This window comes from Lactuca serriola, chromosome 4 (genome assembly GCF_051521515.1).
Source record: "Lactuca serriola cultivar US96UC23 chromosome 4, Lser_US96UC23_V15, whole genome shotgun sequence".
In the NCBI taxonomy this organism is placed as follows: domain Eukaryota; kingdom Viridiplantae; phylum Streptophyta; class Magnoliopsida; order Asterales; family Asteraceae; genus Lactuca; species Lactuca serriola.
This window is the reverse complement of record NC_136411.1, coordinates 51463411-51477872: the sequence shown is the minus strand read 5'-3', so window position 1 is coordinate 51477872 and position 14462 is coordinate 51463411. Positions and strand designations below refer to the sequence as shown.

General features: G+C 40.2%; 2 protein-coding genes across 2 annotated transcripts; both read right to left on the bottom strand.

The window, feature by feature from the left end:
• Window positions 1-3623: 3623 nt before the first annotated feature.
• LOC145098361 (uncharacterized) lies at window positions 3624-4178 on the bottom strand. Its single transcript, XM_079035995.1, has one exon. The coding sequence runs from the start codon at window positions 4176-4178 to the stop codon at window positions 3624-3626; it is 555 nt and encodes a 184-aa protein (XP_078892121.1).
• A 2187-nt stretch (window positions 4179-6365) lies between these two features.
• LOC145098358 (uncharacterized) lies at window positions 6366-7469 on the bottom strand. The gene has a single exon (XM_079035994.1). It carries the CDS (start codon window positions 7467-7469, stop codon window positions 6366-6368), a length of 1104 nt encoding a protein of 367 aa, XP_078892120.1.
• Window positions 7470-14462: the final 6993 nt, after the last annotated feature.

Genomic DNA, 14462 nt, shown 5'->3' with positions numbered 1-14462 from the left:
CCGGGAAGCGTAAATAGTAAATTTATGATAGAGCAAGATTTATACTTAGCGATCTAAATGAAAGTCGTAGAATATGTTAGACTAAGAACTTCGATAAAAAGAACGCCAAATCTGACTTCGTATGAAGAAGTTACGATTTTTCGAAATTTCGGATTAGTAGTGTACAACCCGAAATTCGAATATTAGATCGAGCGATTTTTAGCCGACACAACCTAAACGAGAATCAAAGATCTCATTATTAGTAACGTAACAATAAAAAGACAGACGAAAATGGACATCGGATGAAGAAGTTATGAGATTATAACGGACCAATCCTGTCCCGACCTGTTAAAAATATAACTTTAAAAATAAATTCAAAATTAGCCGACGGAGTCTAAACGAAAGTTGTAGAGTGCGTCTCCACCTACGCATGGATATAAAGAACGTCAAAAACGGAGTTCGTATGAACGAGTTACAAATTATAATAGCATATTTACGTATTAAAATAAAGTATAAATCATATATACGTACACATATATATACATATGTATATATCATTAGAAAGGTATCGACGATGCGGTCATTATAAGACTAATGTTGAGTTCTTTCGACATTAGTTTAGTACAAATATCTTTAAATCTATTTAAAATAGTATTATAAAGGGGTGTTTAGTTGTTTATATAACTATAAGGTCATTAAGTAATTATGGGGGTAGTTTTTGTAAATTCAATTACTATAAATAAGAGGCTTGGGCTCTCATATTTCTTGCACCATTCTCTTGATTCAAGAGTCTTTCTCTCCTTATCCCCCGAGCATTTCGGTCCCTCGTGATTCGACTTCTCTTTCTGTAGTTTTAGTATAGTAAGGTGAGCGCTGAAGCGCTGCACGAATCTTTATTAGAAAGATTCAGCGACGAAGTTCTGCCCCTACAGAGCCCGACTCCTAGCTAAAATCCTCTTGTAAGTAAGTTATGCTTACCCTCTTTTAAATATAGTTTATATTTAAAATTAGTATTGTTATTATAAATTTATAATAAATATTTGAGCTATTATTATGAATTATATAAGTGTCATTATAATATCTTTTTAACTACTCGCGGTACGGGGAATCTGGGTTAAAGGGCCGCATAGGGTTGTTGGATTTCAGAAGTGCTATATGCCAAAATGGTCCTGCCCTCCGGTGTTTTATGTCTGGCCCCTGTCTGTACATAGTGGTTGAAAAGTATTGTTTAAACGTTTATATAATAATAATAAGACTAATAATTAGTCACGGTAAATATTAGACTAAAATCTAGTGGTAATAATACTAGGTTTCGTCGAAGGAAATTATTTTAAAGTAAACGAAGCGTTGTCCAAGTACCGAGTCACCACCTTCTCAAGTGAGTGCATAGTTACTTTCATCTTACACATAGATATGAAGTATTTAATATATATTACGTGTTGTGAGTGCATGGTCCCTTTCATCTTACACATAGATATGAAGTATTTTATTATAAATTTACGTGCTACGTGTACATATTGTCTGAATACTTGTTGTCTATGTTGGTGAAAGATTTTTATACATGTTTTAAATGATGTAAACTGTATAAAGTATTTTATATCTACAAGATATGTTGGGTAAAACATGGGTAGATGAATGATGAGGGATAAAAGCTGAAATAGAGGAACATTAGTAGCATGGACCTAGTGCCCTATAGGTATACATTGGCATCAGTGGACCTAGTACCCTATAGATGAGCACTGGCAGCTGCGCCACAACCCGTAGATGTTTTAGATCTACAGTAAACGTCCTAGCAGCTGCGCTCTAAGGACAGTATCGGCAGCTGTGCCTAATAGGGAGCCTTATGACCATGACAGTGGCGTTAAAAGGTCAATACCGGCAGAAGCGCCTCATAGGAAATGTCCCAATTCTGGCAGCTGCGCCTAAGTGACAAGATTAGCAGCTGCGCTTGACCAAAGTGTCATTGGCAACAATGGACTTCATGTTGTTTCCTTAGGATGATCCTTAGGAATGAATGAATGAGAAATAGCTGGTTCTTAGGGTAGATCCTTAAGAATAAAGAAGATAATAGGGATGGGTAATTGGGTTGATTGTTTGATTGTTAAAACATAATAAGTATATTATTGTGGGTTGAAAACCCTATGTACTCACCAGGTTTCCCAACCTAACCCACTCAGTTTATTTGTATCACAGGTGTCGATATGAAGTCACATTACACTGAGAGATTTAAAAGAGATGTAGATCACTAGTGTAAATAAATGTAAGTTCTGTTTATGCTTATGTTTCTGTATTGACGATGACATCCCAAATGTTTTTAAAAGTGAATAAAAAAATATGTTTCTTTAGAAATGCTTTGATAACGCGATTATCATGTTTTTCTGGGAACAAATTCCGCAACATTTTTATTAAAAGAAGTACTCTGATTTTATAAAGCATAAACAAAATCGGTCTTTTCTGGCCGCGAAAATGGGGATGTCACATCATGTCACTTATGCATGAAATTCTATATATGTCGAGTACTAAAATCATGCCTTTAAACATAGAAATACACTGAGTATCAATTCTCATGTCACTTAGCATGGATAGACGTACTCTAAGTACTCTAGGGTGCAACATACTAAATGGAACATCAACCAACTAGGGTTACATCTTTCTTCTTCCTTAGAAAAAATATTTCTTTAGGTTCCTAGCATTCCATGTTCTTGGAATGGGCCTTCCTTCCATCGTCTCTAACACGTATGCCCCGTTCCTGTTTGCCTCTGTGACCCTGTATGGGTCTTCCCACGTTGGGCCCAGCTTTCCCTGGAGTTGTGCCCGGCTGGCCTCATTTTTCCTCAAGACATACTCGCCCACTTTGAAGGCCTTCTCCTTTACCCTTTGGTTGTAATACCTTTCTGTTGCATGTTTATACGCAGCTTGGCGTACTTCTGACTCTTCACGCTTCTCCTCTAGGATATCTAAGTTTATCCTCAGGTCCTGTGTGTTGCTTTCCTCATCTTGGTTGGCCACCCTTAGCGTATTCACTGCCACTTCCATGGGGAGCATGGCTTCGGTCCCATATGTCAAGTTGAAAGGGATTTCCTTTGTGCTTTTCCGTGGTGTAGTCCTGTATGACCATAGCACCATTGGTATCTCCTCTCCCCAATTCCCTTTTACTTTGCCCAACCTCTTTTTGATCCCATTGACAATGGTTCGGTTGGACACCTCCGTTTGACCGTTCACTTGAGGGTGTGCCACCGATGTGAAACGTTGGCTTATCCCGTTGGTAGTGCACCATTCTCTGAATGGGTTCTCAGCGAATTGCAAACCATTGTCGCTGATGAGAACCTTAGGTGTTCCAAATCTTGTCATGATATTTTCCACACAAATTTTATCATGTGCCTCCCAGATATGCATGCCAGTGGCTCAGCTTCAATCCACTTTGTGAAGTAATCCACAACTACCACCATATACTTCAGCTTCCCTGGTGCTTTTGGGAATGGACCCACTATGTCTATGCCCCACTGGTAGAAAGGCCATGGGTTGGATATGTTGCTTAGCGGCGTCGGGGGTTTCGCCTGGACTGGGGCGTCAGACTAACACTCCCAACATTTCTTGGTTACTTCTACCGCGTCTTGATGTATCGTCGGCCAGTATACCCCCATTCATAACACCTTTCCTATCAAAGCCCTCGCCCCTTCGTGTGCGCCTACCTGCCCCGAGTGTGCTTCCTGCAATATCTCTCTTCCCCTGGCTTGATCTAAACATTTTAGCCATGGAGACATGAATCCCTTCTTGTATAATTCCCCGTTCACCATTACGTATGAGGGCGCCTTTATACGTATTTTTCTGGCCTCGTCATGGTCATCCGGCAACACTCCTCTCTGGAGGTATTCCCGGAACGGTGTCATCCATGTGGGTCCATCGGGGGTCAAGGTGTTCACCTGTTGTTCATCGATGCTTCTCTCTCGGAGCACCTCCACTAGAACTTTCTTTGATAGGTGGTCAAAACAAGTGGACGCTAGCTTGCTCAAAGCGTCTACCCTCTTGTTCTCACTTCTAGGTATCTGCTTGATTGTAAATTGGCCGAATGATCCTACCAGTTGCTTTACCATCTTTACATACTTTCCCATTCTTTGGTCTCTTACCTCGAAACTCCCATTAACTTGGTTCGCTGCTAACCTTGAGTCATTTAGTGCTATTACAACTTTCGCACCCATCTATTTGGCGAGTCGCAACCCTGCAAGCAGCGCCTCGTACTCCGCCTCGTTGTTCGATGTATGGAAGTCGAAGCGGAGGGCGTAGGTTACCTCTTCTCCTTCTGGGCTGGTCAGGATCAGCCCTACCCCTGAGCCTTCCTTGCTGGACGCCCCGTCCGTGTACAGGGTCCATGAACCGTCACCGATAGGGGCCTCTTCAACTACCCACACCTTTTCTTTCGTCGGGTTCCCTCCGTCAGGAATTTCTAGTAAGAAATCAGCCAACGCTTGCCCTTTGATACTCGTTCTTGGGCGGTAGTTTATATCGTGCTCTCCTAGTTCAATTGCCCACTTGGCCAGCCGACCCGACGTCTCCGGCTTAAGCAAGATCTGTTTAATGGGGTAGCTTGTGAGTACCTCGATTTGATGTGCCTGGAAGTATCGCCTTAATCGTCTCGCAGCATAGATGAGTGCCAGGACCAATCTTTCCAACGTGGGATAGTTGAGTTCTAGTCCCTACAGCGCTCTGCTAACAAAGTATACCGGTCTCTGCTCCCCTTCCCTTTCCACAGCCAATACCGATGATATCGCTTCGCCTGATGTTGAAAGATACACTTGTAATATTTCTCCAGGGATGGGGGTTGTCAGAGTCGGCAGCTTGTGCAGTGCTTCCTTGATTCTCTGGAGCGCCTTCTCGGCTTCATCCGTCCATTGGAAATTGTTTTTCTCGATGCATCCCTTTAAGGTGTGGAACAGTGGCATAGCCTTATCAACAGATTTCGAGATGAACCTGCTTAGAGCTGTGAGTTTCCCGTTCAGACCTTGTGTATCTCTAAGAGAGTTTGGGGTTGGCGTCTCGATGAACTCATCGACCTTGGTCGGGCTGGGCTGGACGCCTTGTCTGGTAACATAGTTTCCCAAGAATTGCCCCTCTTCTACTCCAAACGTGCATTTGGCTGGATTTAGTTTCATCTTGGCCACCTCTAATGTCTTGAAAGTCTCTTCGATGTCTTGCAGCATCTTCTCTTCATTTGGACTCTTAATCACCATATCATCTACATATACCTCAATATTCCTTCCAATTTGCTTGGCGAATATCGAGTCGACTAGCCGTTGGTATGTTGCCCCTGCATTCTTTAACCCGAAAGGCATCTTGGTGTAGCAGAACGTGTCATGGTCTGTATAGAAGGCTGTTTTCTCTTTGTCTTCTTTGCTCATCAATATCTGGTGATACCCTTTGTATGCATCCAAGAAGCATTTTAGCTTAAATCCTTGTAGCGACTCTACCTTCTGATCGATTTCCAGGAGTGGGTAGCAATCCTTAGGGCATGCCTTGTTTAGATCAGAAAAGTCGATGCACATGCGCCACGACCCATCCTGCTTGCGCACCATAACTGGGTTTGCAATCCACGTTGGGAACATCGCCTCCCTTACTATTCCGGCCTCCGTCAGCTTAGACACTTCTGCATTGATTGCCCTGTTACGATTTCCTCCTTGTACCCACTTCTTCTGCTTAACCTCTTTTACCCCCGGTTTGATCATTAGCTTATGTTCAATGACCTTCCTTTCTACCCCCACCATATCCGCGGGGGTCCAAGCAAATACATGTTTGTAGCGTTTGAGCAGATCGACCAGTGCTCTTCTTGTGTGGCTTGGGAGGTCGCTTCCAACATTGACCGGCTGGTCGGGGTATCCCTCATTGATTACCTCCTTCCTCTTTGCAGGATTGCCCCTGGGCCTCTTGGGCCCTTTGGTTATTTCTGCTGGCTTCATAACTGTATAGCATCGCAATTCTCTGGGCGGGGTGGCCAAAATCGTGGCTTCGCCTTTTGGTGTGTCGAATTTCATGATCCCATGCATGGTTGAAGGTACAGCCCCTAGCTTTAAGAGGGCAGTCCTTCCTAAGATAATGATGTGCTCCGCCGAGTGTCGAATGACCACAAAGTCTATCAGGGCGGTCTTCTTCCGCTGCTTGTCGTGGCTAGTGATTGTTAAGGGGAGGTGGATCGTGCCCAACGACCACAGGTTGTGGCCGGTGAATCCCACCAGCCTACCCGTCGCAGGTCGCAAATTATCTTTCCAGCGATCCGGGAGGAGCCGGAAACAATGCTCATAGATGATGTCTGCTGAACTCCCGGTGTCGACATAGACCCTATGGATAGTTACGTCTTTGATGGATGCCTGTATTATCAGAGGGTTGTCACCTTTCTAGCCATCCGACCGGGGATCCTGTATGGAGAACGTGAGCGCGCGTGCTGACGGTTTAGCAATGACTTGCTCGCCTTGCTGTTCCTCCCTACTTCTTTTGTTGCGTATCATGAATATCTCCTTGGGCTGAACTCCTTCGCAGGGTGGACCCTTGGCGTTCTCAGCATCGAATTTGGCGCGTAGGCTTCGCGCCACCTCCACCAGGTCTCCCTTAATTTGTTTCTCCTCCATCTCCTTCTTTAGTACCGAACAACTAGCTATATCATGCGTTTTGCTTTTGTGGTACTCACAGTACCGACTCTTAGGCGACTTGGCTAGCTGCTGTTTCTCAGACACTGCATATACTTCTGGGCGGCGACCCCATCTGTCGTCTTTAATAAATGGTCGGAAATGTGGCGGTGGTCTTCTTGCTTGGCCATGGTGTCTTCCTCCCCCCCGGAAATCCGTGTGGGTCGGGTGGTGACGTCTAGTCGCCATAGCATTCACGTAGGCCTGCTTGGCTGCTTCACCGTCTTCCTGCCGTAGGTATCGCTCCACTCTTTCTTTCAACTCAGCTCGTGTTAGAGGCTTATTTCCCATGAGTTTTTGCGAGAGGGGCCCAGGCAGGAGTCCCCATGTGAAAGCACCAGCAATGAGCCCTTCTTCATGCCCCGATACATCTAGCGTAACGTTTATGAACCTTGTAAAGTATTCTCGAACAGTCTCCCCCTCCCTTTGTTTACAGCCTATAATTGAGTGAAAATCGCCTTTGTATTTATGTAGCTGCATGAAGTTGGTGAGGAAAATGTATTTGAGTTGAGCGAAGTTTGAAATGCCGCCAGGTTGTAGTGTTTTGAACCATGTGTCGGCGTTGCCATCGAGCGTCGTCGGGAAGTATGTGCACCAAAACTTCTCGTTAAGCTTTAGCGATGTCATCGTCCATTCATATGTATCAATGTGGCTATCTGGGTCGGTAGTCCCATTGTACGTTTTAAGCGTCGGGAGCTTTGCAGTGTTTGGTATTTCGTAATCCAACAGCTCTTTAACAAACGGAGATGTTACGCTCCGGGAAAAACCATCCTGGTTTGGAGCAGTCGACGTCCCTTGCTGGTATTGAGAACTCATTCCATGTTGTAGGGGCGTAAGGTAGCCTGAACTTGGTCCATAAAAGGGGTATGGCTGGAATGGTAGCTGGAGGGGATAGCTAGTGGAGAAAGGGTGCATGGATGTAACAGGGTTGATCATTATCGGCTATTGTAAGCTGTTGTTTGAGGGGATAGTCGGTCCAGTCCATGCTCCAACCGTCGGGTAGACGGGTGGTGAATGGTTCATCATGGTTTGCGCCAATGGTGGTAGTAGCGTTGTGGAACTCTGTCCACCAGTCATCTGGAACGATGTAGGTGTTACGAATGACGGTGAAAGGTTGAGAATATGGCTCGACGGGGGTGCAGTTGAGTGAACTGTTCGTGCTTGTTGCAGCGGCGGCGCAAAGAACGGCGACATCTGAAGTTGTGTAGGCGAAAGTAGCTCCACCGGAGTTGTTCCTTGCTGAGAAAACAACGGTTGCGAAATATTTCCGGCGGCTGTTGTAGAACTTCCTTCGCCCAAAACTGGCCTGTTGGTCACTGTAGGCGGTGGCGTTTCGTCCAACATCGTCATGGGACGTATGGGACTAACTGGTCATCCCTCACTACCGTTGGACGCCATTGATGCTTGCTTTCGTGCTTTTGTTTGTCTTCTTCGTCTCACAAACGGATGGCGCCAAATGATGGAACCTTGTCCCGGATGAGACCTTGCTTCTGACTCTGGGGTGAGATCTCCTCGGTTGCCTGGTTATAACTGCAAGATCACAAAGAACAAGGGCCGTCAGCCGCTTCCCGGGAGGGGTTCCCAGGAGAACGCTCTGACGGTCAAGTTAGGATGACTTTAGGGTTTGTGTCTATTCTCTCAGGATTGGTTAGAGAGCTTACCTCGCTGGTCTTGTGTGCACATCCTTTTATACCTAGCGCTCCTGCCTGGTCCGTACCAGACATGATCACTTTTGGAGGAGACAAGGTCAAAGGCGCTGATTGGAGGGTCGTGCGCCCTCAACCGCTAGAGCGCTCTCATTGGCTTTGACGGTAATGCTCTGATCCTGCCCTTTGTCTCCTGACCGTATCTTTTGTCTTGGAGCAAGGAGCGTTACTTGGCGGGCACGGGCCTTCCGCCTATCCATTCCGCTCCCGGGGGCGCCAGCGAGCGCTAAGCCTGCTGGGCTGAGCCTGGCTGGTGTGCCCGGCTCTAGGGCTTGGACGCGGTTCTGCTGTGCTGCCCTAGGCACACCATCAGATGTTTTTATGAATAATAAATGAATTATGTTTTTATAAAATGCGAAAAATTGTTTTGAAATTTTACGGTGTTACATATGGGGTGTTACACTTTTTGACTTTCGGTTTGACCAGATTTTTGACCAAGTTTGACCTAGGGGTATTTTGGGTATTTTAAATTATATTTGAGTTTGGTCATTTATCACTGAATGGGTGTCCAGTGGAGCTGATATTTGGAGCAGTCTCCTATTCATTATTTCGTATGTCTGTGAGGTGAGTCTCCTTACGGTATCCATGGGTCGAAGGCACCAATGTTAGACCATTATTTTGTTATGCAAAATGTTAGTTGTTATGTAACTGTTACATATATTTTGTATGATCGGGTTGAAAAAACCTCAGGGCAGGGCCCACTATTGTATGATCAGATTCAAATAAACCCCAGGGCGGGGCCCATTATGGTATGATCGGGTTGAAATAAACCCTAGGGCGGGGCCTACTATTGTATGATAAGGTTGAAATAAACCCCAGGGCTAGGCCCATCTTTGTTTATCGGGTTAGAATATACCACGAGGCTAGGCCCACTATATATGTTTGGTATGTGTTATTTTGGGGAAACTCACTAAGCTTTATGCTTACAACTTATGTTTATGATTTTAGGTACTTCCGGTACAAAAGGGAGGAGACCGGCGTGATGGCATAACATCCTCCCCTCATGATTTCCGCACCTTTGGATACTATTACTTTGATATTTTGGATATTGAAGATTGTTATTGACTTGGAATTATTTGGTGGTTGAAACTATTGATTTTTAAATTAAAAATTTTTATCATTTTTTTAGATTGTTACAAATTTAGACAAGAGTGAGAAAGATGAAAAGGTCGACGATTGCAGCTATAGTGGCCGAGAAGTCATCGGCAATTGTAATTTACCATAAAGGGGTTGTAAAAACATATGCATGTGAGGCCTTCTAGAATGTCATCACAAACATAGCTTTATAAACCCTAAAATCATGCAATTATGGTTTGCCAAAATATGTAACATCCTTCATTTAAAAAAAAATTATTATTTAAAAAAAAATGAGAGTTCAATAGTAAATAAAGAAAGAAGATTATGTACTTTGATAATTCATTTAGACCAAAATTTGAAAATATTGAAGTAAGGGATAAAAATGTCCATTAGCTTTAACTTGATCTAAGGACTAAAATCCTATAAATTCTATGGAGAAAGGGTTAGTTTGAATAATAAAGTGTTGACAAACCTTCTAGGTCAACTACGGGTTCATTTGAAGTAAGGGGTTAGTTTGAATCATAGAGTGTTGCCAAATCCCTGAAAATTTTAGAATGACTAGCATCTTCCATTTCAATCTCTTAATCACTTATGAAATTGCCATTTTGATCTCCCCACTCTTCTCGTGATCGATTTAAGCATTGAGGGAGAGTAAGATTCTTACTGTCCCTTAATGCTTAGATCAATCACAAGAAGAGTGGAGATCAAAATGACAATTTCACAAGTGATTAAGAGATTGAAATGGAATCAAAATGTGTTTAGAGGAATTGAAGTTATGTTTTCATCACTAAAACACAATGTATAATATTTCTCCATCTCAACCTCTAGATCCTTTAGATCGTACAAGGTGTTTGGATCTATATCCAAATTTGAAGTTTATGTGAAATTATGTATTGAAATCGATTTTCTAGCTTAATATAACCTTTAGTTCATGAATCCAAGTTCCAATTCCCTCTTTGTTGATTGTTTGATGTGATGAATTAGGTTAAAGCCATAAACCCTAGTTTTGGTAGACGAATTTGAAATTATGACAACCTAACATTTGAATTATTAGTAATTGTATTAAAATTTGAAGTTATAAATGCTATGCATATACATGTACCTATATTTGAAGCAATGGATGATATGTGTGATCTTTGAAGCTAGTTCTTTACCCACATAATAGCTACATATTCCGAGAGGGACATCTAGTACATGAAATGCTCATCACTGCACATGGCACGGTACAAAGTATAACAAGAAATATCAGTTTAGGGCCGGTGAATTGTGTGAAGAAGAGCTTCTCACATGGGCTTTGGCCACTGAAACTAAGTATGCCGACATGAGTGAGATATATGAAGAGGTCGATTACTGCAATGACGGTGGTCGGGAAGTTATTGGGCTATTGATTTTCTAGAATTTTCTCTAAGCGTGTGTGTTTGGGTGTGTGTGAGAGAGATTTGGGATAACAATATGATTAATGTAAAATGATAGTAACGTGGTAGGTAGGTTAAGTTTATTATTATTTTTTCAATTAAAACTAGTGTAAGAAAATATAAAAAAAATCTAAAAATAAAAAAGATATAGTAGATATTTTACCTGGGTAATTGAACGATCATACAAAAAATTTAAAAAAAAAATAGTTGTCATCACCATGGTAGTTTTCACAAACCACGGTAATTGTGTAATTTTGTCCATCTTATATTAGAGTTATTCACTACAACCATCTTTGGAGTTTATATATTAAAAAAATGGCAATTATAATCGCTAAATGGGCTTGTAAAGTTGCAATTGGACCTTTACCCACGCATTTTTTTTTCCTTTTTTATTGACTCAATACCTTGCAAGTTAATTAATATTTGGAGGGCATGAGTTCATCCCTTCTAGAGTGGGTGCGAGAAGGGTGTCAAGAAACACCACAGCTTGGGTGTGATTTAGGTATGCAGTTTAGACCACATTGTATGTATGGGAAAAAAATCTATTACTTTGAGTCAGGTTGTTTTCTTTCACTCTCATTTCCCTCACAAAAAGACAAGAAATTGTGACTTTTCATTTCCTTTTATTTATTTTTAAAATCTATTTTGTACAAATATTGCATTCATTTTGTAGGGAATTAAAAATCATAAATTTTGATATATTTTTTATAATTTTTTAGTAGATATATAATTTAATAAATGTTTAAAAAAAAACAAAGACTGACTAATCACACGAGGAGAGAGAGTAGATGATAGGCTCCCCGCATATGGTGTTCCGATGTGCAAGAACCTTTCCCTCACTTCTTTCTCACTCCTTACCCACCGGCGTTACGGGTGATGTTTTCTTTATCATCTCTTGATTGGACAACAACTTAAAGGCTTTTTCTTTTTTTAATTTTTTTAATATTATATATATATATATATATATATATATATTAAAAAAATTATAAAAAGTATATTAAAATTTATGGTTATTAATTCACTATAAAACAAATATACTATTTGTATAAAATATATTTTAAAAAAAAAAATGAAAGGTAGTGAAAGTAACAATTCCTGGCGTTTGGTGAGGGAAAAGTGTGTAAGTAGAAAGCTAAAGTGACACAGAAGTGTTGAAATGTGAGTACACCCTCCAGTTTTAGTCCTAATTTTTTTATGTTAAAAACAAGTATAAGAAAAATTCGAAAATAATAGGATCGTAAAGGATTTGAACATAGAACCTATTTGAATTAAACATTAACATGTCAAGACTCAAGAGCCTTAACCATTCAAGCGCATATACGTAACTTTGTTTCTATACGTAAGAAATGTATATCTTAAACGTCAAAAAAACGTTTTTTCTAAAAAAATTGAAAGATCATTGACCTGCACTAACTATCCCTCTTAAAACTTGTCAATATTTTGTTTAAATTAGAAGTTTTCTTCCTCATAATGAAACAATAATAAAGTTTTACAACAAAGAACATAATTATAACTCAGAGTTACATCAACATCTAAACTCTTAATAATTCTAAGCTAATCATATATCAACTAAAGATCCTTAACAAGGTTTCTTGTCTCGGTCCTTCTTTGATCCTCTAGTCTCTCTATAACAGCTTCAACTTTGGCCATATTATATACAACAATTGCCACACCAAAGACAATCTCCCCTCAACAGATATTTCATGCAGCCAAGTTTAACCCTTGGATTTCCTTTTTTGTGTATGACATGTTGTTTTAAAAAATAAATGCTAATGTTAAACAACATTATATAGTCTGAAAAAGAGGTTAGAGGGCATGGGGTTGTCATTTGTTTCACATTTGGTGCTTATTGAATTTGCCCAAGCCCTATCAAGAACACAAGCATTTAGCATCGATTATTGAAAAAGAACATTAAACATGAACTTTACTTTTACCCATATAAAAAGATGCAAGTAAGTTGCCTATATTGGTATAAAAATACAGTAAGTTGTTATTTTCTGCTTTAGTATATTCAAAGTAAACTTAAAACAAGAGTAATGTATATTCAAAGGTTAATTTCACTCCAGTTTGTTTCTCATGTTCGTTGTCGTTTTTAGATTCAAACAACAGAACTTAAACAAAAGAAACAATAATGTATATAGGCTATCTAATTATTTAAAAGATAACCAAAGAATCTAGTGTATCACGCGTGTTTAATTTTGGAGTTGTTCACTAAAATGAGCAACATACATGATCCATTTGTAATTGTAGGACATGAACAGCACTCATGTGTAAGAAAAATATGAAAATGAAATACAATAAATCAAGAAGCTTGAAATGCACAGGAGAATGAATTTTGGATTTACCCAGCTCCAGTTCTTAAAATTAGCAACGAAGTCTGATTATATATAGTCGTTTTAAATATTTAATTATTTACCTGACTGCTGGATTAATTTCATGAAATTGGCGAGGCATGGATCCAACAATTACCATCTGTATTAAGGTTAGATCACACTAGTTTTAAAAAGGGAAGACTGCTCTGTTGAACAAGGTATCAAATTACGGCGTAAAACCCCAATACGAGCCTTATTTCTTCTTTACTCATCACCAACTCAACACTTTTCCTCTTCGTCGATTTCGTTCCTGCATCAACAACAATTGCATCGCCCGCCATCGCCCAATTCAACAGACCCTTGACTTGACACCCTACTTTCTCAAAACACTCTTCTGATTCAACTCACGGGATTGCTGATTCTTCCATGTTCAAGAACGCGTTCAGGAGAATTTTAGGAATTGGGACAGTTTGGGAGACGGAGTCGACGACATCGACGTATGTTAAGAAATGGTTACGTTAAAAAAAATGAATATGAAATTTGAAAAATTTGAATTTATAAGGAAAATTTTGAATTATTAAAATTAATAAAATTTTAATGTATTAAATAAATTACATATATACATCATTTTAAATAAATACCTACATATATATTGTCTTATATATTAAATGTGTAATTTTAATTTAATAAAATGAAAAATACAATAAAATGATAAGTGGAAAATAGAAAATTTAAAAATTCTACAAAATGTCATGTGTCCAAATGAATGAGAAGATGACATGTGGCAAAAAACCTTCATTTATTAGAGTAGATTTTTACACTAAACTAAATAAAAAACCTAATTAATAAAAACATAGAAAATAATAATAATAATAATAATAGGAATATAAAAGTTTAGGGTGAAATTTATAAATTTTATAAACCAATTTTGAGAAAAAAATTAGGAAAGAGATTTGTTTGCTTTTGATCCAAACTTAAGGGACCAAAGTTGACAATTGTTGAAAGACGTGTCTTATTAAAAGAGGTCTCTATTGGCTTCCTCCATTAAAACATCTGCAATAGAATTTGTAAAGATATCTTTTTTTGCCTCCAACACTCCATTCGGTCGAAACGGGAAGCAGCCAATAGCGAGACTCGTCTTTGTCCCTCTTCGTAGAGACGCCACACACAAGCCATCGGGTCTGGGGATGGTGTTCACGTGTCTTCAGACCCACCAGCTCAGCTCCACGCATGGGTTGAGCCGCCCACTCCGGATAGCTTTAGAACCAGAGAAGTCGCGGGCCATTGAAAACCTAGAGA

Bases quoted from the DNA above. Each gene is read 5' to 3' on its own strand.
- LOC145098361 (XM_079035995.1), bottom strand. From the start codon at position 4,178: ATGGGTGCGAAAGTTGTAATAGCACTAAATGACTCAAGGTTAGCAGCG.
- LOC145098358 (XM_079035994.1), bottom strand. From the start codon at position 7,469: ATGAGTTCTCAATACCAGCAAGGGACGTCGACTGCTCCAAACCAGGAT.